Here is a 26,309-nt window from a genome sequence, read left to right on the forward strand (position 1 = left end):
ACTAGGCAACCTAATAATTGATAAAATGCCATTTTTTTTAAATTGGTAACACAGTTTTGTTGCACTCAAGTGCATGCTCCCAGTGGAAATAAATAAATGAATGCAATGTTGCTCTCTGCACGCGCAGTCACCGACCTCCCTGAGGGGACCAAGTTTTACATCCGGGTCTCGTCCTTCTCCATCACCTCTGCCTTTGAGTCGAGCCCGGAGATTCTGCTCACCCTGGCTGGTGAGTGGGCTCCCCCCGAGAGTCACCCCTTCGCCTCACTCACATCACATGTGTGTTGACTTATTTTGGTGAGAAGGTAATGGGGCTTGCCTAGTAGGGGATGTGAATGGCAGCGCGATTTCATTGCTTGTGTCATTGTGCTTGGTAGGAAGGTGCGCCCACGCCTAGTGAAAGGTGGAGGAAAGCCCTGGACAGTGCTATCGATTGCTTAGCAAAGTTTAGGTTTGGGCTAGTTGGTATTGGTCACATTGGCTCTGCTAGTACCGTATTTATTTGAATCTAGGCCGGGCCCCGATTCTAAGCCAACCCCCGAAAGTCCGAAGCCACGAAAAAAAAAGAAAACTTACCTCGAATGTAGGCCGAACAAAAAGGCGAGGTCAGCGTTCACAAAAAGAAAACACGTTTATTGAACATGAAGATGCGGTGCTCATTCTGAGTCATCATCGCTGCTAGCCTTGAATGCCATCCTCGTTGCGGCACACGCTAATATCCTCTCCCATAGCGTCCTCCAACGACGAACATTTTTCTCATCCACGGCGAAGTCCCACCCGGCTTGAACGTTCGACGACAACTCCGCGGCTAAAACAACTTTTCTTTTAAAAGCGGCACTATAATGGCACCGCTTGTTTGGTGCCATTGCGCTGTCAAAACCAAACCCCGCACCGCACGCAGGCCACTATCCACACAGTTCAAAATGGCGACATCGCCCCCAGCCCTTACGTGGCTAATGGCTCGTCTAGTAATGGCTACAATACTTTCTTTTCTGGGTGGCGCTAGCTGCGTGCCGCTTCCCTCAATTTCACTTGGAAATTGGCGCGTGTTTCAAAATCATCGAATCCAAGCCGACCCTGGCGTTTGATATATCAGTATTTCAAAAAAAACTATCGGCTTAGATTCAAATAAATACGGTATCGGTCATATTGATAGTGGCGTCTGTCGGTGCCGTTTTTTGAGCTACACGAAGTTGTAGCTATCAGTTGCATCAAAGTTGGCTCTCACTAGAACTATAGAGAGGAAACTCTGTCAATGCAACTATCGATGGTGCACTGTCAATTGACTGTTGTTAGTATTTTGATGCAAGAATCATTGTAATAGCATTATTGATACCGCCTATTGCCAGGCTACTCATAGAATTATTGATTGTTAACTGTCATGAAATTATCGGCATATGGTAATGCTATTCAGGATTAGGTATACCTACTCCAAATGCTAGCAATAATTCTGATAGGCTGTCAAGAACGTACCTTCCAGGAAGTCCTCTTGTCTAACGGAAACACTGAAGCGAGAAACGTCCGCGTAATTATTGAGGAATATTCTGAGAATCACTTAAGTAGGGCAATTTTTGTCTGCAGGCAAAATAATATTGCACAGATATGAATATGCACAGATATGATATGCACAGATAATATCGCATGCATGGGAATAATATTGCCAAGATATTATCTCTGGTAAATTCTGAAAGAATGTTACAATTTCTATTGACTGTTTTTAGACCACTTCCAAGTGCTCACGTGTTGTCTGAATGAATGAAATGGCTATCAACAAAATTAAACATCTTTCGCCCCTGATATGAGTAAATTATACATCCCCGAAACCGAAATATTTCTCCAATTATGCTGTTAATGCCGGCGCTAGCGATTGATTTCAATACTGAAGACGTAACTTTGCAAGCTTCAGACATACTCGCGCATCTTTCGGTTATTCACACTACCAGAAAGAACAAAAAAACAGATTTTCTCTCATGCTCACTGCCTCACGCATATGAGCACCACAGAATGCAATTTCACTTTTATTATTTATCTAGAGTCATTGTGGGTTATTTTTCAAAGGAGCTCTTACACCTCATTTAGTACCTGTAGTGCATAATTTACCAGGGTATTTCCCTAAACTGGTCGAAGAAAGCGTGACATCATTGCCACCGGACAAATAATGAGGGGCGCGGCTATTTCGAGTGAATGCTGTGATAGTGTGTGTTGTGTGGTGGGAGTCATGAAGCAAGAATATATATATATAGGAGGCAAAATGGAGTGAATGCTGTGTTGCATGTGTTGTGTGTGGGAGTCATGGAGCAAGAATATATATATATTGAAAAGGTGTTTGCTGGCAGGGAATGGTAGCGTTTCAGGTGATGGTATTCAGGTAGACGCTGAGAGGACGGTGCAGCGAGGTATCCGAGATCGTGGCGCGTTCTCAGCGAGACCGGTGCTATCTCCTTCTCGTCTTCACAGACCCCATTTACTGCACACCCATTATTGCCCATGGCCACGTATCAGAGCATACCCACACGGGGCATAGTGCATCCTTAGCATGTGTCTAATAGCATACTCTAAATGGGCGAATCTCTCGCACTAGAATATATAGGAGGCAAAATGCCTCATTGTGGTGGGCGCGGGTGAGCGACCATATAGTGTCACAATGAAAACTGACGCAGAATCCGAAGCTTTGAAGCTGCAACGATGAAGGAGAGGGCAGCAGCACTTGATGGACAAAATGGTAGCGGCCACTATTCATTCCAGAGCTGCGCAGTGAAATGGACATTGCGGCAGCCACGCAGTTTCTTCTTCCGCGACAGATGCCGCTAACTTAACTTAGGCCGAGTGCGTGTGACGTCATCTGGCCGTCCTAGGGTGTGCCACTTCCCCCGTGTCTTGTTCTGTTATACCGTGGTGGGGGCAGACTTGCTCCTCGGCGGTTGTCGCACGTGGTTGTCGTCTTGGGAGAGAGGGGGAGGAGGGGGGAGGAGTAGGAGCCCCCCTGGGGTTGCCACCAGGCTGCTGTGTTTCAGACCGGGGCCCCAAGTACAAGCGGGACCAGGCCATCATCTCGGGCGTCGTAGGCGGCGTGCTCTTCTTCATTGTGGCCATCATCCTGTCCGTGTGCGCCGTCAAGATCTGCAACAAGCGCAAGCGCCGAAAGGCCGAGAAGGGTGCGTGTGCCGCTTCGGAAAAGAGATCCCTGGGGGGTGAAACGTTGTTGTTGTTGGGGGTGAAACGCACTAACGCAGTAACCGTAGATTTTTGGTGGCCAGTACGAATATATATACATGTAAAACGTAAGTAAAGACAGAGACACACGATAAAGACATAAAAAAAAAAATAAAAGTGTACTGATGTTTCAGGAAGAGTACTTCCTTTCTTCAGAGTGACTCTTCAGTGGTACTTCCTTTCTTCAGAGTGACTCTTCAGTGACTCTGAAGAAAGGAAGTCCTCTTCCCGAAATGTCAGTAAACTTTTATTTTTTTAATGTCTCTATCGTGTGTCTCTGCCTTTACTTGCCTTATTTTTTCATGCTCTTTGTGAGGTTTTTTGTTTCCAGAAAAAAATAATATATATATATATATATATATATATATATATATATATATATACAAGAAAAGAAAACTTTGAACAAGGTAAAAGCACGATTGTTGCCAACGTTTCAGGAAAGAGACTTGCTTTTGCCCTGACGAAAGCAAGTCTCTTTGCTGAAACGTTGGCAACAATCGTGCTTTTACCTTGTTATATATATATATATATATATATATATATATATATATATCCAGAAAATACAGCTGCCACTGGGCTAATGCGGGAAGCATGTTCGTTCAAAATTTGTGAAGAAAGACAAGCAATTGCCAAGGAATTTGGTGAGCGTCGTAGATGAGGGAAGTGTCCGTGAATCTGATGTTTTGCTCGGTCAGGGCATGTGAACATTTATATTCATGAAAATAAAGTGAATGTCATGTGCTGATTGATGGACATACTGAAAATTTGACGGATGAGACGAGGCTACTTCTGCTCAAAGCCTTGAATTTTCCAGCTCCCACACCGCAATGACCAATGACGTTTGTTTCGTTTACTCATATTAACTTCCGATATTAGTAGCTGCACTCAAGTGCTGGATGCAGTACTCAGCTATACTCGGTTACAACTCAAGAACGGCACCACCTCATGTAGTGTATCCCTCCGCCAAAGCGCCGGACCCGTGACGTCAGTGCGCACAGCGTTTTGAAAGGGGTTTGCTATGAATGCGTGATATCGTCTGTCTTGTCTCACGCAGTTTGTTTGTCTTCACTGGAGTCGTTTGTAAGCATATTAAGCCCAAAAAATCCCGGGAACTGCTCACACCATGTTCAAAATATTCCCAGTAACGCCCTACTTGCGCCGCGCGGAGAAACATCCGGCTACGGTGATAAGGCACAGCGGCAACTTCTGGTGCCGTTCTTAAGTTGTCACCGAGTATAGTTACCAAAGATGTGCAGAGGGCAGGATGATATTGCATGAAATTCTGGAGCGAATTGTGCAATATTTTTGCCTAGACATCACTCCTAGCAGAAACATTTGTTTGTACGCCTATTCGTTTATTTAGTAAAACATGCTTGGTTGACCCACTCCCATGTGGCAGGGAACACAGTACAGCCCTTTGCTGGAACAAATCCTGCAAATGCCCATGGTTGTTTGTAGGGCTGGGCGAATATAGATTTTGAGGTTCGAAGCGAATTCGAAGCGAATAGTGATTTGGTCGAATAATTTCGAATCGAATAGTTCGAATAGTGCACATTGCAAATCACAAAGACAAATGAGCAATTTGTGACCTGACTAATGTACACAATTTTTTGTAATAATTAGAACTCACGTAGGCGCAGCATTGCGTAAAACTATTACCAGTTGAACATTTATTGCAAAATCTTACACACAGCTTTCCTTTGCTGTATTCACAAGTTCTCATGAAGAAATGCCTGTTGCGCCACATGCTCTAGGTGCAGCAGTTTCTGCCGGCTGCTCATTCACAAGTTTAAGCGCCGCCTAGAAACTCGCAAAGTTAAGCGCCGCCTAGAAGCTCCGCTAAAAAAGAAGTATTGTAGCCACTAGTATCCTCGGCCGTAGCCAAGCAAAGCGCAAGTGGCTGGCCGCCATTTTGAATAGGCTCGCTTAGTGCGGCGTACTGCCGCACTGAGCGAGCCTATTCAAAATGGCGGCATGCCTATTCAAAATGGCGGCCTGTACAAGTCTGCTGGCTTGGTGCCGCTATGTTCGGAGCGGTGTCATTTCAGTGCCGCCTTTTTTTTTTTAACCTAAAGTGTGCTGGCGGCCGAGAGCTTCGTCGAACCCCTAGGCAAGGCAGCAACTCGGCAGTGCCGGCACTGATAATAGAAATGTCCATGCTGGTGGGTCTTGAGGCAAGCCTGGGGTAACTCTCGGAAGGCTTGACCGAAAAGCTTGGCTTTTAGCTGCCTATTCGGGAGCATCGAATAATTCGAAAATATTGAATATCTGCATTCGAATCGAAGCGAATAACGAATAGAGAGCTATTCGATCGAATATTCGACAATACCGAATATTCGCCCATCCCTAGTTGTTTGACAACACGGTGGACCCGCAATTACGCATGTCGCATATGATGATGAGCTGCTCACCTTTGCCTCCGCAGCTTTTTCTGTTAGTGTTCAAGTCAGTGCACCAAGAATATTTGAAAGGTCTGATGGTAATTCTGTGCATTATGCTAGATGGCCTACCAGGCTAGAGATGTGTGCCTAATATTCGAGTCGCTCTTTTGCTTCTCTATTTCCTATCTTATTGGTATTATATTTGAAACGTGGACTTATATGCCTGTCCAGTTTTATTTCCTTCGGTTGTTTGCTGCTTTATTATTACTTGCTTTCACTTTTTCCTTCCTGCTTTTTCTTTTCTTTGTTTACAACGGGTTCGTTACAGTGACATTTTTTTCAACAAACCACTCCTGCTTGAACTGCCCAGGGCCTGCAGTATTGTACAAATAAATACGTAAATGGTGAACTGCACCAAACCTCAGAAACAGCTCTGAGTTTTGGAGTGCCGCATGGACATTACGTATGATGAGATGGGACACGAATTTAGCTAGAACATTTCTCTTGACTGCAGTGCCTTATAGTAGTTGCTACAACATTGTGTGTTTGTCAACTCTGTGCCCTGTCTCCCGCTTGATGCAGCGTACATGATGGTGACGTGTCCGGTGGCGGATGCCCGCAACGGGGGCCACTCTCACGGCGGGAGCCCCGTTTCGCTCAAAAAGTAAGCTCTCACCTCCCCTTTCTTGGAAGCGGTCGCTGTTGGCTGCGATGTTCTCGAAATTGGCAGACGTGATTTTACGGTGTTTTCGGCACAGCAACTTGTGTTAAAGGGGCTGTGAAGACAAAACACAGCTTTTTTCGATTTGAAAGAACCAGCCCTTTGTAGTTCAGTCAGCGTCATTCAGGCCATGAAATACGTTTGTTTAACTGATAAAAAAAAAAAAGCAAAATATATTGAAAACTTTCTAATTTCGTGCTGCAGCAATGTAATAGTGACATCATGTAGAAATCGCTGGAAAGTGACTGGTGAATGGCCATTGCTTCACATGTTACCTTTAACATCTGAAATTGGCGTCATTGCAGTAATCAGGGCAAAGCGGTCTTTGTCCCGATAACCGATAACCGATCAACCAAACTTGTATTTTGTCTTCGTGTTCCCTGTAAGCACGATGTTGTGCCTTCCAAGTGCAACAGATAATAGTGAACAAAACGGTGGCACGTGTCAAACTATGCAATGCAGGTCCCCGAACAAGAGTTCCACACATTCACTGTAGTGAACTTTTAGAAAAAGACACATAGGGCACCATTTTGTGCATTTTGTTTCAACATATTTGAGCCACTAAACTTGCCTGAAAGTGATGCCTGCTCGCCTGCCAAGTTGGGATGTAATTACGTGCTAGAACAATGCATCCCTGGGTGCAAAACTCGTGATTTTAAAGGCCAACTGCACTCAAAATTTCGACCTCTTGAAAATACTATTTCCATATAGTCTGCAAAAAAAGAAATCAAGATGCAAAATACAACAGCTGAAATATGCGCGTAGATGCCGCAAGTGGTGAGCAAGAATCGGCAATTTTTAAACGGAAATCGAGAAGAGCACGGCCATTGAAGTGACGTTGCAGCCGGCCAGCGAGCGGCCAGACAGTCAGCAGCTTCGGAGCAAGCCTGTGCGCTAGCTCTATGCGCGCACAGGGCAGCAAATGGGTGAAGCGTTTGCAGCCGAGCTCAATCGGTTCTCCAGCTGCGTAGCTGGCCAGAGGAAGAAGCCCCCCCTACGGGTGGAGTGTCACAGGCACGTCGTGGCTGTTTACGCGATCCGCCGGCAGGTGCAGCGTGGTCTGCGGTGGAGCTTTTTAATTAAACGCTTCTGACGGATTAACGAGGTGTTTCACAGGGCCACCACCCGTGTCCCAGCTGATTTGGTGGTACTTGCTACACATTATAAAGAAATTTGGTCGAGGTGAAATTTGAGTGCAGTTGTTCTTTAAATTTTCTTTTTCAGGAATCATATGAGCAGTGATCACGTGCTGTTGCGCACATTGTTGCTGAAGTTTTCCTCATTTCTTGTGAGGGAGCGTGACGGTTGCGTGATGCGGTATAGTTGAGGGGAGGGGGTTCCACGTGCCTGCCGTCCCTTGACGTCGTTCATTCCCCGTCCGCCTCTCTCTTTCTATCTTTCTCTCTAACCCAACTGACACCATTGCCACCAACGGAGGAAAAAAGGTGAACATTCTGCCCCTTTCTGTCTCTCTCTTGCTTGTCTGTACTGCTTCATGCTTTCTTTGCCTTAGTCACTTACAAACCAGGAGACAGGAACCCCTGCACCATTACAACACCGTATGTGTTTTCTCTTTGGCATGGGAAATTTTGAGCTGAGGGTGTAATGGAAGTGCACTGTGTTCTTTTTGAGAAGATCGGGTGGTGGAGTGGCCCGCGGGCGATAGCAGTTTGTCCAGCTTGAAGTAGCTTGTAATGTTAATTGTGAAGCAACGTTTGCATTGCAAGCAATACGTTCACACATTGCCAACAATGTGCCTCTTAATGAAATTAATACTTTGAGAACTGACACTTCTTCTTTAAGAAAAAAGTGTCAGTTATTTTAGTATAGAAAGTGCAAATATTTGCGGATTCTATTTGGCAAAAATGTTTGGATTTGCCGAGCACTGTGATTCTGCGGGTAACTTGTCAGCTCTTTGGAAAAGCGCAAAATTGAAGGCGGGTACAATGCAGCGGAAACTTTAAATTCTGCAGAGAATGTAAGAGGGATTTGGTGCGTTAAAAAAAAAAGGTAGGATACCTAACCATGGTATACATTCTGATGTGATGGGAACACGATAGTGTGTGATTGAACTTTGGACAACAAAGATTTCATAGTGCCACTTCTATCAGACAATGCGTTTCTGTACCATAGGTTCAAACTACTTGCCTTAGGCCTGATGGCGCCATCTAGTGAATCAGGAGCAAGGCAGAACTGAACAGCATGCACAGGGCCATGTTGCTGTACCTTAGGTCGAATTTAGAGATGCACGCCTTCTCATTGTGTTTTATTTCTGGAGCACGCGCTATAAAGCCACGAGGGGCATACACTCCCTTTTTTGTGTGTTCCATTCCCCCTCTTGGCACCCTTTTCTTTTTAAGTACCTCAAACTCTGTGTTCTGCATGCCATCGGTGTATAGTAGTGTTTAAGTCGCTTGCCTGTAACTGCATGCCTCAAGATGGATTCTCATACCTTCCACGGTTTCTTATTGCCGAGATGACTGGCGTGATGGCGTCGGTTTCGGGCATGGCTGCCGAGTGCGTCGGAAGAACGGAATCGAGCCTACTAGTGTTTTCGCATTAACAGTTAACCCACCCACTAACGGTTAACCCATTAACACTTGGACCATTAATATCTAACTCACCAATCAAATATAACCCATGTTATATTTTGGCCCCGAGAAATTAAAGTAAACCAAAGTTTTTTTTACTAGGCATAGGCAAATGAGTGAAAGTGCTGTTATTGTTCAGGGAAAACTTACAATCACTAGGACATCTGCCCACACCAGGCCAGGCCTCCTTATTAAGGGAACCTGTGTGGCTGTTGTTCAGCAGCAAGCATTGGCCATGAAATTTTCAGTTTAGCTATCAGTAAAGCTTAAAGGAGGCGAGCTCTCAGCATGTGTTAGAAGAGGGTTTCTTAAAAGCGTTATTTTGGTGTTAATCCATCGGGTACAAAGCTAAGGCAGCTAGCTACATGTCGAGTGGGAGTTGTGCATTGCACTGCTGTTTCTTTCTTTTCTGCAATTAATTACACTACCTTAAATTGTGGGCCTCGGATTGAAAGCAGGAGTGCTAACATAGCCTTCAAAATAGCTACAAAGTTATCCATGACACATACTGCAGTACCATTTCCCTTGCCACCACTGCCCTGGAAAAGGGAAGGACTTTTCTTTTTTTAACACGAAAGTGTTTTATTCTGGGATTCACGAAGATTTCACCTACGTCATATCCATAACGGAAGTGACGCCAGTACAGCGAAGCAAACGGCCTGTAAAGGGTGCACCCCTGCACACAGGGTCTCCTTGCAGGGAAGAAACCTTTAGTACTAAGGTCATATTTCAGGTTTTTAGTTTTTGGTTTTTATATTTTAACATGAAAGTGTTCTGATAGACCAAGATTTCACTGATGTCATATTTATCACGGAAATGACGCTAGTACACCTTTGCCGAAGCAATCCTCCAGCAGGATCTCACTTGCCAAGCACACCCACAGCACAGCCGCTGACCCGCAAATCACGCTCAGCTGCAGATTTCGCTGCACATTTCACTTTCGTGTTTTACCGATTCCTATGACAGAGGAATCAACCACGTTTTTTTTTTTTCATAACCAGTTCTCTAGAGTAGCTCTCAATATCTTCGAAGGTAAGCCTTTAAATGTGCTTGGTATTTTGCAGGCCCTGATTGGCCGCTGTTGTCACTAGAGAAGTGTGGTAGAAACACTGATACCGAAAGCCAAGTATGTTTCTAGGTGATCTCAGAATTGCAGCTAAATTTTGTGTTCATGATGCATCTCTTTTGTGATCATTTGTGACCTCTTTGCGGGTTTTTTTTTGCAACTAATCGAGCCGCCCAAACAAATGTGGTTGGAATGCAGAGTGTTAAGGAATTAAAGCTGGGCCGCCACTGTGCTGCTACCCTTTGTACCATGGCTTGGCCTGGTCACAATTTCTTGCCTCATTGTTGGCCTGGAAACTTATCACCCAGCAGAATCTGAAAGAACTTCCAAGCTTACATTTGGGGGGAATTATCTTTGAGAGTATGAGCCTAAGAAGAAAAGTGCAATCTGAGTGGGGCTAGAGCAGTTTTAATATCTCAGTCACTAGTGTATGAACGGCTAAACTGTATTAACTGGGAACGCATCAAGGGAGTCTTGATCCAGTAAGAGTTGCCCCGTGGAGGCCCTTTCTGAAAAGTAAAGATCAGCAAGGGCCACATGATTCGCTGGGACATGTTCACTGAAATACTAAATCACAAATAAAAGGTAGCAATTCAGTTGTGTCAAGTGGCTTCCCGCACCTTGCTCCTGCTTCCTAGCAGTGGTGAAGTCGCTGCCTGGTGGTCTTCTTGGCTTTGCTGTCTGTGGTAGTTTGCATTTAATGGACCAAAATTGCGAATAAAAAATGTAAAAAGTGCAATTTTACCCGTAGCACTTTTCTTAAATTAATGTTTTGTCACATAGAATGTTTGATTGATTGTAGGGTTTAATGCGCCGGCGCAACGCAGGCAATCAGGCACGCCATAGTGGAGGGCTCCGGAGTGGATCTTTAACGTGCACCAAAATCTCATACACCTGGGCGTTATTGCTTTTCGCCTCCATCATAACATGGAGCGTTTGTTTTTGGTCTGGTGGGGCCAGTTCTAAATCATGTAAGCAATGAAATCTGCGCTTTCATCCCTAACAAATGTGGTCAAACTGAGTGGTGCTCCCAGAGGATTCAGTAATTTGAGCATCAGGCCTCAAATAATTGTTAAGTTATAACAAAGCTACATTGTAAGAAGGCATGTTGCAGTGCAACTTCCAATCTGAGGAATAAAAAGCACTTACAAATTTATTTTGGGGTGACAGTTGGGAATGAAAAATGCATATTTAAATTTACGAAGTCATGCTCTTCTGGTAACTTGCTGGCTATGGTGGATATGAGAAGCTGACTGCAGTGGTAGTACATGTGCTGCTGCAACCCGTTTGTGTGCTGGAAACATAAGAGCACCTTAGTGACAACAGTCACACAGACTAGTTTACGCTGCAACAAAATACAACAAAAGTTCCTTTTGTGGTAACTCGCCACAGTGTATTCAGTGGCCAAGGTCTTGTGCTGCTAAGCTTAATTAAGGAGTTGGGTTCAATTCCGGCTGCAGTTGCCGCTTTTCAGACGGAAGCTAAAAGCGAAATTGCACTTGTGTTGAGATTTTAGTGCATGTTAGAGATCCCCAGGTGGTCAAAATTAATCTGAAGCCCTCCAATATGGTGCGCCCCATCGCCCAGGGGTAGCTTCGGTGCATTAATGAATTTTTTTTCTTTTGCCAAGCATAAACTCAACAAGTGAGACGCGCCATTACTGAGTGCAATGCACCCACGGTTGGCAGGACATGGATAGGACACACACACCATGATGGCATTTCATGGCCTAAATAATGCTGTGACTGTTGATCAGCAATGCCATTTCTGTTGATGCTAAACGTGTTCGTTCTAAAGGGGCTCAGTGCACAAAAATTAGGAAATGCTACGTTTAACAGCGTCACAGCATGAAAACAGACCAGAGACACCAAGAAGAGGGCTCTTTGTAGTTCCTCTTGTTGTACCTGATCGATTTTTGCGCTGTGAAGCTCCTGGATTACCAACTAGCCGGCACCCTCACACTATTTAGCGTAACAGCTCAGAAAGCTATATCAAGTGGCCTGTAAAGCATATTTTTGGCAAGAGATCAGAAGGAAGCCTATTACACTCTTATCACAACACTTCATGACTGCATTCACAGCTAAATGGGATAACGTGTCAGGTAGTTGCTGCAAACATATTTGTAGCTTGAGTTTTTATTCTGCTGGTGAACAGCATTTCATAATTTTGTTTTTACAAGCTAGTCATTTTTATCTAGGGAGGGGTGCATATAAAAACAGTGCATTGCACCAGCCTTTTAAAATAGGTGCAGAGCTATACAGGACACAACGTTTGTCACTAGTGCCGTTTTTGCAATAATGCAAAAACAAGAGCACAAATTTTTATTTTTCCCAGTGTTTCACTTGGGGTGCAAACATGGTTCGCATATTATGTGACAGGAAGTGTTGCTTTCAATTGTGGGCTTTGAATGCATAACTTTCCAGCAGACAGCAGAGCAATGCAGTGTACTTGCTTTCTGAAAATTTTAGTGTTGCAACTTGATGATAACTCCTGAGTGTGCTTTTTTTCCCAAACATTTAGGAGCATAGTTCAGGGGCGTAATCCCTAAATGGCCGTATATACAGTGGGTTGTGGTTGGATAGTCACGAAAGCTTGCGAAGAATCATGATGTCATCATTTGCAGATGAGGGCCACACTGCCCAACATTGTCTACCACTCTCTCTCGGCTCTTGGGGAAAAGGAGGGGCATTTATTTCCTGCAGGAATCTTATCAACTCTATCAGCATGGCAGCATAGAGTCATGTGTCCCTGCTATTTTTGCACCAACAGATAAAAAGTCCACTTTTTCTTGTTATTTGTTAGTGCAGCAAGTTCACTTTCCTCCTGCTTCCAAGTGCCCTAGCTTGGAAGCAGGAGGGAAGTGGGAGAGCAGCTAAGCGTGGACCATGCAATAACTGCTTCGATATGCATGGAAAGATAATTGCTTGCTGCACTTTTATTGTTTTTGTTTTCTGGCCTGAGCAGAACCAGACTGGGATAGTTTAATAGAGGCTTTGTTCGCCCAAATGAGCAACAACAAAGGCAGCATAGAAAATACTGTGTGTAAGCTTGCATTGAAACTGCCAAGTGGTGTGCAGGAGGAAAAACTTGTGTCTCAAGCTTATTTTTTACATTAAAGGCATAAAAAGTGCATTCGACGTGCTTGTTAAGTTAATTGATACAATCCATAATTACAGTTCTACCTCAATCCTACCGCAGAAGCCTGTGAGATTTTATCACCTTTCTTGTTGAGCCATGTTTATGTGGCCTAACACGTGCACCTGTAAATATACCAACCAGTTACATTGTGTTTGATGGCAAAGATATTCGTTGCTCTCTTGCACATCTCTCAGCCGCATATGTGTCAGGGACCTGCTTGGCGTTGGGTTAAAATCATTGAAAGCCTCGCAGAGAAGGAGACGTTGGTGGGAATCTTGTGTGCTGGGTCATGTCACACTTAACCATAGTATATTACTCACATGCATGTCGCTCATTTGGGCATGTTTGTATGCTTCCTTGCAGCATGCATTTGCGTTGCGGAAAAATGAACTTTACAGGGCAAAGGGCGCAGAGAAGCCAGACGAGTGTACAGTGCGCAATGCACTTGTTTATAGCAGCAAGTTCAACTTCAACTAATTACCTCTGGAAACGGCGGACACACGCTTATTACAAATACATTGAGGAGAAAAGCTGTGCATTTAGACTTCAGAATGCCGCAGTAGTTTATTCACATCCTTTTCGGGGGAGGCAGGATAAAGCCAGAAGTATGAAAGCTGTGTTATAGACAAGTGTGTTGCCCTCTGTACATGCTTTGCTGCAAAAAAAAAAAAAAAAGAAACATCTGCTTGCAGCAGAAATAGAAGTTTAACAGAAGCGAAAAAAGGAGACTCGTTGGACAGATTTTTGGTGTAGAACCGGGGCCTCGAGGGGGCTAGAAACGGCTCTGTGGGGCACTCCCTGATTAGCAGCGTGCGGCGTGGTGGGTGCAGACACCCGGAAGGCCGAGTACCAGGTGTAGCGGCGACTGGTGTGGCGGGCCCGGGCCCCTGGTGGCCGGTCCCCCCTGAGCCCCCTCCGGCAGCCCGACGGACGTTGCCCCGACGCCCCCCTGCCACCACCCCTCGGGCAAGCAGCCCCGGCGGCCTCCAGCTGCTGCTCCACGGCTTCCCGGACGACCTGAGCCCCGTGAGCGGCGGCGGCGACCGCTCGCTGCCCAGCACGGTGCCCTCCAGCGCTGCCTTCTCGACGCCTCCGTCCCGCGAGCTGCCCTGCGGCTTCCGGCCCATCCACGCGCCCCCGGCCGCCCCCGTGCCGCGGGCCGGCCTCGGCAGCCGCCAGCAGCCACCGCTGGCCACCAGCTCGCCACCTTGCCTGGGCTACAGGCACGGTGCTGGCGGCAACGGTGGAAACGGCTACACGCGTGAGCGCTTGCTCGGCGCAGTGCAACGCGTCCGTTGCACCGCGCTGCGGCACCACAGTGCTCCCGAACTTCAGCACGCGGCCCCGGCAGGCACCGCCGCCACGGCAGCGGTGGCGTCGTCGCGTCCGGACTCCGCAAGCCTGACGAGTGGCAGTTCAGGACGTGGCAGCTCTGCGGGTGCGACCCGCGGAGACTCTCTCCAGGGGGAGCTCCGTCCCGCGGCAGCCGTGGCCATGGCGCCGTTGTTGTCGTCCAACTGTGCCGCGCCGCGCGATCAGTCGGTGGACGAGAACTATGAGTTTGACCCGGCGCTGAGCCCCGCGCTGGGCGACGACGACGACGCATGGCACGGACTGAGCGACAGCGAGCTTTACAGCACGGCCTGGGACGCCGAGACTCGGTGCGCGGCGCTCAAGCGGGAGTTCTTGCGCCGGCGCCGCCGGCCCCTTGAGAGTGCCTGCTGAGGCGCAAAGGGGGGGCACCCCTGCTCCTCTTCCTAGTCACGGAAGCAATAACGCGCGCCGACTCGCCTGCACCAACGTCACAAATGGAACCTCCCGTAAGGATTCTCTGCCGCAGTGGTCCCTCTTTGTGTCACCGGTCATGCCGTCACTTGGTAGGGAGGTGCCACCCGTCACGACATCCGAGAAAACCAAGGTGTTACGCGATACTTAACACATTCTGGCCACGTTTGCAGGAGCATGCGTAATGCCGGAGAAGCACCTGCTGACGACGCGACCAGATAAAGTGAAACTGCCATCGGGTGCTGCACTTGCACCTGCCAAGTGGCGGCACGACTGGCTTCACAAAGCCGCTGCGCGCGCCCGGTACCCACATCGGCTCAATGCGGCGATGACAACCCGTGTACAGACTGATGTGCTGCGGCCGCCCCCGCAACGAGCGCTGGACGCTCGAATGCAACGATCCTAGGACACTTGTCTCGTGCCACACGTTGTTTTAACGCATGCGGGCGGCGGCCCACACACAAGGTATTCTGTTCTTTTCTCTTCTCGTGCGCGTCACCAACATAGTACAAGGGCTTTTCTCCTCGGTTTACTATACTACGCCGGCTTCATTCCGCAAGTTCTCCGCTCCGACCTCTCTCCCCGCGTGGAGCGAGATGTCCGAGCTGGGAAAACCTACCCGCCGCACTTTCCCCGAGCAAGGGGCTGTGGGAAATTCGTATGCATGTAAATAGACGACGGAGAGAGGGAGGTGACTGCGAAGCGCCGTAGTTCTCGTAAACATTAGTCCCCAGAAGCACAGAACTGTAGACACTGAAACAAAAGGCATGTTTCTCTTTTGCAGTCGCTTTGCATACCGGTTATTAAGCCGTGCACATGTGGGTGCACGTCGCCACACACATTCCAAGGTCACACTTGCCCTTTATGTACACACTTTTCATATTGCTTCCTCCGAGAACGTCTAAACACATAGAAGACGCGTAACAGCCTGTGAGCCCTGGAAATCCGTCGGAAAAACACACGCTCCGGGGCTTTGTAGTAACTTGAGCGTGGAGAGAGAGAGGAAATGTATTTGTAGGTTACTGTGGTGTCACCGTAGTGCAAATCTTGTCATTTTTGCTCGAATCTAAGTCTATTTTAAAGACGACGGCCAAAAAAGTGCATTGGCACATCGCCGCTCTTATGTTCATGTGACAAGAGAAGTTTGCAAACTGGCTTTTCGACACACCTGAGCTGATTGGACTGTTGAAAATATCTCGCTTCCCGGCACAGCACAGCCCTCAAAGTGGCAACACAGCCCATCAATTAAGCTGCACACTATTATTTTGGGAGGGAGAATGCCCTGACTATTTGGAGGGAGCTACTGCTATTGCTTCCTTCTTGCTCAGGGTACGTATGTCCACTGGATATATGTATAAGCACCATTTTCTGAGTATCAACCAAGTAGTCCTGCGTCGTTTAGTTGTATTCAATGCTATAATGATTAAACCGGTGACAGCAGGGCATGCTTTCCCCCATGCCCATAGGTCTTTTAGTGGTGCATAACAGGTACTCTTATAATCTGTACTGTATAGAAGCACCCATTGTTGAGGTTTCATTAAATGAGGCTTTGATTACCATCAGTGCGGTATGAAAGCAGCATACCAAGATGTACACTCATGCAAGGGTTGCTTTCTTGAAATAGGAGCATGAGGAATTAAGCTACCCTACTGGAATTGTGTGTGCAACCATTGGAACCCCAATGGCACTAGTACATGGGGCGGATGCAGGCTTTGCTTAGAGGCCCAAAAATATGAAAAATGAAGCTAAGAGCTGCGTGTTGTGATGTGGCAACCAAATTCCCGGGCAGACTAGTTTTTTAGCTGCTCGCCCGCTTCCTCCTGTTTCCAAGTAAAATTCGCTTGTAACTTCTTACCAATGCTAAGGTCACAGGCAAGCGTGGAGCTCTATTTTCTTCATAAAAATCTTTTAAAAGTAATCTGTAAAATGATGTTGTGAGACTTTGACAAATGGGACCACAGTTTTTGGAAGCAGGAGGAAGTGGGATAGCACAGCTGAGGCACTAACAGCAACTTCTTTCGTCTTGCCGTTACTACCCAACTGCCATTTCGCGACACTTCTTTTGGCTGAATTTCTTTTCTCTTTCATCATTTTTTTCTCCCCCAGTAAAAACATGTGGCGCTTAGTTGAAAACAACCTTTGTACGAGTGTAAATGGCAAGCTACCTACCTTTAGAGTTTTGTTCAGGTCTCCGTAAGTTAGTTTTTTTCTTTTTTTCTTTCTCAGTGGTTAACCAGCTTTTCTTTTTATTGCCTGGTATTTTTTGTCGACGTAGTTGCACTGGAATGCATTTTATTTCAAATTAAGTGCGGTGTGGCACCTTTCAGGTCACTTGAGGCTGAAAGCACAGACTGCTTGCTACTGCTGGTTTTATTTTTAGCAAATGTCTAGTTGTGTGCTGCGATAAAATGGAAAACCGAATTTCCTTTTCTTTTTTTTTTCGAAGGAGGAAAGTTGTGCGAAAAAACAAATTTTCAATTGCACCATCGTGAGCAGCCATAAGTACTTGCCCTGCGTGCCCAGTAAAGAGTCAAAGTTAACTCGGGTGTAATGCTATATTGTTTGGAAACTGACGTGAACTTCATGTTTTCACAGCCTCTGTGTGTATGTAGCATAGAAACTGGTGCTAAATCAAAATTTTGTTTAGTGGTACACTGAATAAATGCATATAAATTTAGCTGGAGACCGGGAACTGCTAAAATCTACACCTGCTGAGCATGCCCGTGGTAGCTGGGTTTGAAGAAGCACTTTCTAGGGACCTCCTTTTTTTCTATGTTCGAAAATTTGGACGTGGTCTTGAATTAATGCCAGATATTTTCTAACTTACTAGGTGTGATGCTTGAAGTAAGCCTTAATTTGCGGGTTTATGTTGCTGGGCTGGGTGATTAAATTACGTTTACTTTTCAATTTGTGAGGTTGCCACTTAGTTTCCAATCGTAGTTGTTAGGCCTATATGCTCGAGAGACGTGATCATAAAATTGCCCTTGGGAGATAACATTTCATTATGCATTAACGGGTGCCAGCTCAGGTCTAAAATATTCCAGATCCCTTTGTGAATGCACGCCTCTCATTCTCAGTATTTCTTTTGCTTGCAAGCTTAAACCTGAATTGCTTCTTTCTTGTCAGCAAGTGCTTTTGCTATCATGATCTGCCACAGAAACTTGCCACTTTGAGGGAGTGTTTCACTGCCAAGCAAGCCTGCATGGGGAAGCTATAATCTGAGGCACTGTAGCCCCTCATTCTTTTTTTTTTTTTTTACTGTTTCTTGCCGCTATCAGAAAAGTGCGACACCCCAGCCAGCTGCTGTAGCGGTCAGGTGCGAGGTAACTGTTGCACCAAAATGAAGAAAGAAGGGATGGGTAGGAAGCAATGAAGAGCTCGCAAGAGCAGGGGTGTTTTGTAGCGAGTCACATGGTCGGTTGGCATGCAAGCACAGTGGTCCATTCTGGTGGCTGACAGCCCGAAGAGGTTGCTGGTCAGTACTCGACAAACATTGAGCAGCTGGGCGACTCGCTGAGAAAAGGTTCACCGCTGCTGCAGGCTCTTCATTTAATAAAGCAGGTAGAACGGAGATAACTACATGAACGTATATTACAGCACAAAAGTAGGATGCAAAGTAGGATCTGTTGCTCTTCTCCCCGTGTTGTTAGGGCGGTACTGCATTTGCATGCCAACTAATTTTCAACGGGCTGTTGCGATGTAGCGAAGTGCGCGTGCGTGTGTGTATGTACATACCTTTTATCATGAGTTGTCTAGGCTTAAAACGAAAGAAGAAGAAAATACTTTTACCAGTGAGCATGTTGGGCTGCTTGGGGAGAATTAGTTGTTGTACGGGGGGGTTGGGGATGCACCAATCAGCTGGCACTACATATGCGTGCTGAGTCCTCCCCCAAGTCGGTCGTGCTGCTCAAGGGGCAAGTGGCTTTTCTGTATAACCTGTGATATATATATATGTATACACACATATATTAAGGTCGAGTGTGGAGGGAGAGGTGCTTTAGGGTTGTGCCCTTGCTCCGACGCTTTTTGTTTTTCTTGTCTTATCATCTACATAGCTGGAAAACACGGCAGAGTGACCACGGTTAGCACAGTAGAGAACTGTGGTGCTGAAGCTCTCCATTTGCTCAGTCGACCTTATGATGTCATTAACTGATCAATTAATTGTCGTGGTATCTCTGTCACGTGAGGGTGATGGCTACATGCCATCTCGCAATAAGTTTTTATACACCTATACTGAATTCTACCAGTCTAATTCTACCACTACTATTACAAACAGCCTTAGGTAAATTCACTATTGTTTGTGAAGGATAGATCTACATTGTATCCTCCTCTCTGCTTTCTCCCTGCAAGTATCATAATCTACTCTTAGTCATCTCAACGACTTTGTAGTTTACTTTCGTGTAGGTTATCTGCCATTAGAATTCCAAAGTCAGAGCTTGAGTTAGCTTATTATAGTACAGCAGTTGAACTTTTTCAGAACTGGAATCGTATGTCGTTCCAAAATTGTTCAGTTTTAACATGCAGCACAGGGAAGTGACCGACATTGTAACTTGTGTAACTTCTAATAGATTGAAAAACTAAAATGTAATAACATTTAGCAATGGGTATATAGCATTGAAAGGTGAAGGTTGTCAGCAACCTGTGTTCACACGATGCAGAGGAAAAAAACCTAAAGAACCTTCGGACTCTTTAAGTTAGACGTCGTGCACACGCAATGTGTTCCTGAAGCGGGCTACTAAGTAAACTGTTTACAAGGCTAACCTAGGCAACACACATGAGGAGATTCAAGTCGGGTACTTAGTTTGAAAAATAGGGCACAGGCAGCTGTCTTGTTTCTTTGATGCAATGAAATAGAGTTGCGGTCTAGGAAGAGCATCAGCATAAGAGCAAAATTTCTGATAGATTGGAATATAACTCAGCAATATATTAAAAAGGATGGGAGAGAGAACCAATCTTTGTGGAACACCCCTTGCCCTGGTGCGGGCAAGGGGTGTTATGCGGCTGGGGATTATGCGGCTGGGTGCGCGGAATATTGTGCTTTCTTTGCAAACCTTTTGTGGGGGATAGCTAGCCAGGCGTTAATGTGACGTGATGAACTGTGCAGTGTTTAGACACTCTGAGTAGTGCTTCTTTCCTGTGTCTGTCTCCCAAAATGTGCACTTTTTTGACGTCAGAGTAGATAAGCACAGCCTCTACAATGCTCTCTGTGGTCACTGCGCCGCGATGCCTTGTAGCCTGTGGTGCGTGTGTTAGGTGCTTAGCGGGCTGTCTCACGCAGACACAATACTACGCCCGTAGTCGTGGCATCACATGCTAGCCAGAAAAGCCACTTGTCTCCTCAGCGGTTGAGTTGTGCGCATAGTTGTACCTCAGCTACCAAAGGCATTTTGTGCGCTCGGTCCTCTCGACACCTCTTTTCTTCATCATGGGTAGGTTGTCTCTCTAGGGCTTCATAGTCTCAGTGCAGTGTTGTTTATGTTTCATCGAGGGCTGTATGGAAGCTTTGGTGTTGCTTTTTTTTTTGTCTCTGTGATGTTTATCATTCCACATATGTCAGGGTGACTTGTTTATTCTTTTTTATATTGTTATGCTTTGACTACCTTAGCTGAGCAAGAAAGGGAGACAAGGGTATATATATATATACATATATATATATATATACATATATAAATATAGCAACCAAAGTTTTTAACAAAGGCAGCATATGCGGATGGCTGTACGAGCCGAAGTGAAGTGTAAAAACAAAAACAAAACAAGAAAACTGGATGGAGTATTGCTTCTTTCACCTGTTTATTCTTTTTTCCCCTCTAACTGTTTTTTCTGTTCTCCGAAAGTGGAAATGCGGTTCCACTTTCTCACAATGGAAATCGACCAGTTATGATGAGGCTTTCGAAATTCCATTGCGCAAGAGCCGTGCGTTGAAACTCCAGTGGAAAAGGCAATGCGAAACAAAACTGACCGAATTTAGTTGGGACCCTTGAGCTCTTAAAAAGTCATACGCGTATTCAAAGGCTTTACTGAATCCATTTTTTTTTTGTACTAAATATCAAACGTAAATATTTACATACAGACAGTTAAGAAGTACAGTGCCTGTCCCGTCTCATTGTGATTTTCTTTTTTTAGCCTGAGCTAGCTGTGTCTATCACATGTAATGAATTCTGCTGGCAAGCAGGAATTAGCGAGATCTTTGACTAGCAGGTCTAGCATTAGTAATTCGAACAAGTGGCAGTGGCATGTTATCTCGAACCTGTCAGTATATCGTGTACTGAAAAAAAATACCTCATGGATCAGTTGATTTAACTTCTAAAGAGGCTGCGAAGACAAAATGCAAGGTTGGTTTGTTAAAATACTGCTTTGTCCGAATAGCGGTGACACCAATCTTATCGCAAAACTCGAGCAAATATTGTGGCTAATTGGCCACTTTCCAGCTGAGTCTTTATAACGTTACAGGATCTTGTATTTGCAATTTTGCAATTTGCCTCCCCCAAACATGATCATGCGATTGTAAGGGGACCCCCGTTTCGTTTGATCTGATCATTTGAATGCTAACACGCAGTCACATCACATCACTGCTGATGTTGTGTAGCATAAAATTTGAAAGTTTTTCAACATTTTTGTGGTTAAAAAAAACATTTTTAAATAGAGAAGTTTGTATTTTGTCTTTGTGGCTCCTTTGAATTTTACTCATGCTCGCTCAGGGAAACCGTGTGCCTACTAAGTTAGCCGTGCAGACTGGTTTTAGTGCATTTCTAGCATGTCATGCTTGCAAGCTAACTACTCAACGAAAATGCACGAAGTGGCCCACAGAAAACTTTTTACGTACCAAATTTATTTTTTAGTTCCCTGTCTGATAAACCTCAGTCATTTTACACTTCCGAAACGGAACTTGTTTATACCCATCATTGCCATCTTTTAAATGTGGCAGTGAGACTTGGTGGCATTTATTTTCATCTGATCTTTCGAGAGCAATCCTGAAATTAGACCCGCCTGCCTTGGCACGTACACACCACACTGTCAATCGCCTTTTTTACTAATGGCTGCTGTCATACTTGGTATCGATTCACACTTTAATTGTGTCGCAGTTGCTCTCAGTTGGCTGTCATTTGGGACCAGGACATGTTTTTCCTCCAACTCTTTGAGAAAGCTGCTAACATTCCTCTGCAGATGCTTCATTCTGAGTGATTATTCTAGTTTTTATCTTCCTTTCACCTTGGTGATATTTCACCTGAAATATCCAAATGGAAAATAAGTGTAACTGCAGACTTCAGAGAGCATTCAAAGGGATCCTAGTGCACTCTGTCAATTTGTCAAAATTTCAGCAAGATGAACTTAGGTTGTGCCAGGCATATCTATTCCCCCTTTTTTTAACCATCTTCTACCTTGAACTACTGGTGCACTATTGCGGATTTTTTGATACGGGAACCCAGTCGTCATCCAGGCATTAGAAGACTGTACTGTATTACCGGAAACTCAAAATGTCTAAAATTGCCTTGGAGTGGCAATCGGCGGTTGCTACATATTTGGTTGTATATTTGGAGGCAACATAGATGTTGAGAGGATTGCTGTGGCCTTGTCATACTCGGGCGTTCTTAATGCCATCAAATGCTGTGCGATCATCTGTGTTTCTTTTTTAAGAGATCTTGAGAATTTATGCTGGTTTGGGAAGATAAATCCTGATTTCTCACTGGTAGGAACTTCCAAGTTCGTTACATATGCATTTTGAAGCTGTTCTCGAGACAAGCATTACCCTGTTTTGTAATTACTTTCTGCCTCGTGTCATTTTTCGGCATGCTGTCAAACTCGTACAGTGCCCAAACAGCTGAGCATTGGATTGGAAAGAATACTCATTTTCCCTTATTTATACACTTATGTCTATGTACAAGGAAGTGTTGATGAATGGACTCGCGTTCTTGTCAGTGCGATTTTTGTGTACTTGTTTCTGTTGTCCCCTTTTGGACTGTGCGGTGTCATATTGTCCCGGGGTTGTCTGTTTCCTAGCATGTTCTGGGTGTACAGGGCGAGCATTGTTACTCATTCGACTCTGCACGGCAAGCGTAGGTTTGTGCTAGAACCTCATTCCGATTGTTCCGGAACTAAGTTCCCCTGCACAAAGTTTAGGAATAGCTCTGCACAACACAAAGCGATTCAAGGATTATTGATCAGGCATTAGAAATACTGCCGTCTGTGCTGGATTTGTGACGTTTCCTCTTTTAGGAGCAGTGTTTTTGGGTGATTGGAGACTTTATTAGGAAAGTGTGGTTCTTTTGGTTTGGTGCTAAAAAAATAGCGACACATTAGAATCACCAAAGCAGTGAGTTACACTAATGCTTCATGGGGCTTTTGTAAACGACTCTAGGATTTTATGCTGCAGTAGTTTTACCCAACGAGTAACCGTAAAGGCTGTTTGGATAAATTAGTCACACAAGCAGGCTGTGTGCCTACAGGTGCAAAAATAAAAAAAGGTTTAAAAGAAAATTGACTGTGTAAAAACCTGACAGTTTCCTGAGGGTATAATGACTTTTCAGCATTGGTCAGTCTGTGTGGATTTAGAGCTGTGCACACAAAACCAGTTGCCTTTTCACTGCACACTTGTTCATCTGTTTATGTAGCACAAAAAGAGGTGTTAGTTGACACCATTGCAATCAGGTGCTTATGGATACAGAGCAGTGTACCGAAACTTTACCATGCTCAAGTGATTGGTTAAAAGCAGTATTACAGGGCCAGCAGCTTTAGAGGCGAAGTGAGAAAGCCTTCAGTCAGCCCTAAATCAAGTAAGGTTACATTGAATGAAACTCTGAGCAAATGTCTCGGCAATTACTTGCCTCATCCGTTTATTTCCCTTTGCTGTTCCTAGGCATACCGTATTTATTCGAATATAAGGTAAGGTTTTTTTCCAAAATCTATAGTCTCAAAGTCATACCCCACCTTATATTCAAAGCTCAGTATATATATATATATATATATATATATATATATATATATATATATATATATATATATATATATATATATATATATATATATATATATATAGCAAATCAGAATAGGAAATGAGGGGCTCGTAGAAATAACACAGAAATAAGGTTTGGCAGTCAAGAAAACCTCGGAAAGCAAAGGGGAGGTTGTGGTAGGTCATTGAAACAGATAAAGAATTTGGAAAGAAAGAAAGAAAGCGGAGAAAAAATGCCCGCCAGGTGGGATTTGAACCCACGACCTCCAGAATGCTTTCCGAGGTTTTCTTGACTGCCAAACCTTATTTCTATATATATATATGGCAATTTTTTTACTCTCCAAACTGCACCCCCGCCTTATAATCGTGACCGCCTTATAATCGAATAAATACAGTAACTTGCGCTTATTTCCTAGTGCAAAGATGAGAACACGAAAGAGGCATGTGGATGGGACAGACACTAGACATCAACGGAATATTACAGAACAGAAATGAGGTGCGTGTTTTGGGTTGCAGCAATTTTTCTCGTCGTCTTTGTGCTTGGAAATAAGCGTAAGTTATCCAAGTACTGGCTTGCCCAACTCTCTGCTCCAATAAAGTTTGTTCCTATGACTTGGTAAGTTTTGTAGTGCAGGCAGGTGCAGAATTGAAGCCTGATATCGACAAACTGCGAAACTTCGCCCCCTCAGGTTCTACGAACAGGCCCAAATGAAAGACGGAGCATAGTATGCAGACATTTGCCAGCTTGTTCGCTGCCTCTGCCGAGTGTCCGAATGGGCTACATTGCTCTCTCTGCAACTTGCAGACATGCAGGTAGACACGTTTCCCCTTTGCTTTGTTACAAGCCGAATTATACACTGGTTATTTATGTATTTTCTCCTCTGTTACGTATGCGTTGCGCGGATCTTGTGTCTCCCTCAGTTTTTACATTGCCGTGCTGCTGCTTGTGCCGCTTGTTGAAATTGTCTGGGGTGCGCATGCCAGGAAGCAAGTCTGCGTGAGTGCCGTTAGGACACAAACCTCACCCCCTCGCTTTGTTAGAGGCTGCTTGTCTTGATGCCTACGTTGCTGCGGGGTGCAGCGTTGTGAACTGCACCCTACTTACCCTGGGGGGAGCAAGGGGGTGGCTGGTGGCAGGTCTTCACTACACTGGGGCTACACTACTCGACCGGTGTCGCTATCGAGCTTTGGAGCTGCGAGCCACAATTTCCTTTCGAGCATTTTCAGTTCTTGCCAGTTTTATTTAACCAGAACATTGGAGTGAGCCACTCGTGTTACTCGATGCACCCTCATGCCAGCGATCGAGGTTATCGGCAGGCATTGCAGAGCCAAAAAGGCATCATTTTGGATGCTTCTAACGCGACAGAAAACAGTACATTTGACGGAGGATGATAGACACGGGTTAGTGTCGTCCCACGTGAAATGCAGTATTTTCCGACGCATCATTCTGACTAGCCTGGCTTTTTCTTGTTTTATAATTCCAAGGCTCTGCAGTGCCTGCGTGCGACTTTGTCGACAATGTAAGCCAATATTGGCGCGAGGGTGTTCCAGGCATTGCAATTTTCTTATTTCTGTGTTCTGGTTAACACCGTACTCGCTGCATTTATTTCAGTGTTCTTCAGTGTGCAGGCGGCCAATTACCCTGCTTCTTTGTCTGTATCTGATACACACTGTGCTCCTTGAACTTCTCAAAACACGCAACTGAACTGTTAGAGGACTTTGGCAATGAATGTGGCGTCGTGTAGTCTGTTCCCAGTTTCTTTATTCATTTGCATTGCACTCACCTCTGTGATCTCAGCGCTCGCAGTGAAAAACTCGCCTCCGGCTTCCAGGGTGGCGTAGGTGGCGCCCCCAGCCGCCCTCTTGCTCTTAGAAGCTTGCATAGGGAATGCGTCTTTCCACCGCGAAAACCTTCACTCGTGGTCTCCTCCTCACGACCTGTGGTGGGGCGGGACGTTGTGTGTGTTCTGTACATTTTCCAACTGTGTTCTCATGTGTGTCGACATTACAGTGGAATACCCTCTGATGATCTACCATTGCGGAGAATAAAGCAAGACATGGTTTTCTCTTTTTTTTTCTGTCTCTTTCATCCTTTACTCTGGTTGCTCGACTGAAGCGCTGCAATACAGGTTTGTTTTTTAAGACAATAGTCTTTCTCGGGCTTCCAGAATACGAAATTTTCAGTTATTTTAATTTAGGGGCCATGCAGATGAAATACAAGTTTGTTTTATTCGAAAGTTTTCGTGTTTTACAGTGCCCCCAGAGCTTGTCCGGCAGTAAACGATGTCATGTTCACTGAGAAATCCATAAATTTAGGTTAAAGTTTTGATTATCCCACCAAATTGTGTGTTTTCGTGACGTCTGCCATGAAGTCTCAAGGGCAGGTATTCAAACGAACTTCCAGTGCGTCATTAGGCTCTGCAGCCTTGCTTACCATCAGTACTCCCAGATGGCGCTACCATAC

The 26,309-nt window shown here is 45.2% G+C and overlaps 1 protein-coding gene across 2 annotated transcripts in view; it reads left to right on the forward strand.

The window, feature by feature from the left end:
- Positions 1–25,918, forward strand: part of LOC144172950 (protein turtle-like) — an 82,992-nt gene extending 57,074 nt beyond the window's left edge. For both annotated transcript variants that reach the window (XM_077701544.1, XM_077701545.1), the window contains exons 14-17: positions 128–229; positions 3,015–3,155; positions 6,177–6,258; positions 13,941–25,918. In XM_077701544.1, the coding sequence (XP_077557670.1) occupies positions 128–229; positions 3,015–3,155; positions 6,177–6,258; positions 13,941–14,835 (1,220 nt within the window). In that variant the 3' untranslated portion in view covers positions 14,836–25,918. The remainder of the gene's footprint in view (positions 1–127; positions 230–3,014; positions 3,156–6,176; positions 6,259–13,940) is intronic.
- The last annotated feature ends 391 nt before the right edge of the window (positions 25,919–26,309 follow it).

This window comes from Haemaphysalis longicornis, unplaced genomic scaffold, assembly GCF_048455015.1.
Source record: "Haemaphysalis longicornis isolate Haplotype H1 unplaced genomic scaffold, Haemaphysalis longicornis Haplotype H1 scaffold_279, whole genome shotgun sequence".
In the NCBI taxonomy this organism is placed as follows: domain Eukaryota; kingdom Metazoa; phylum Arthropoda; class Arachnida; order Ixodida; family Ixodidae; genus Haemaphysalis; species Haemaphysalis longicornis.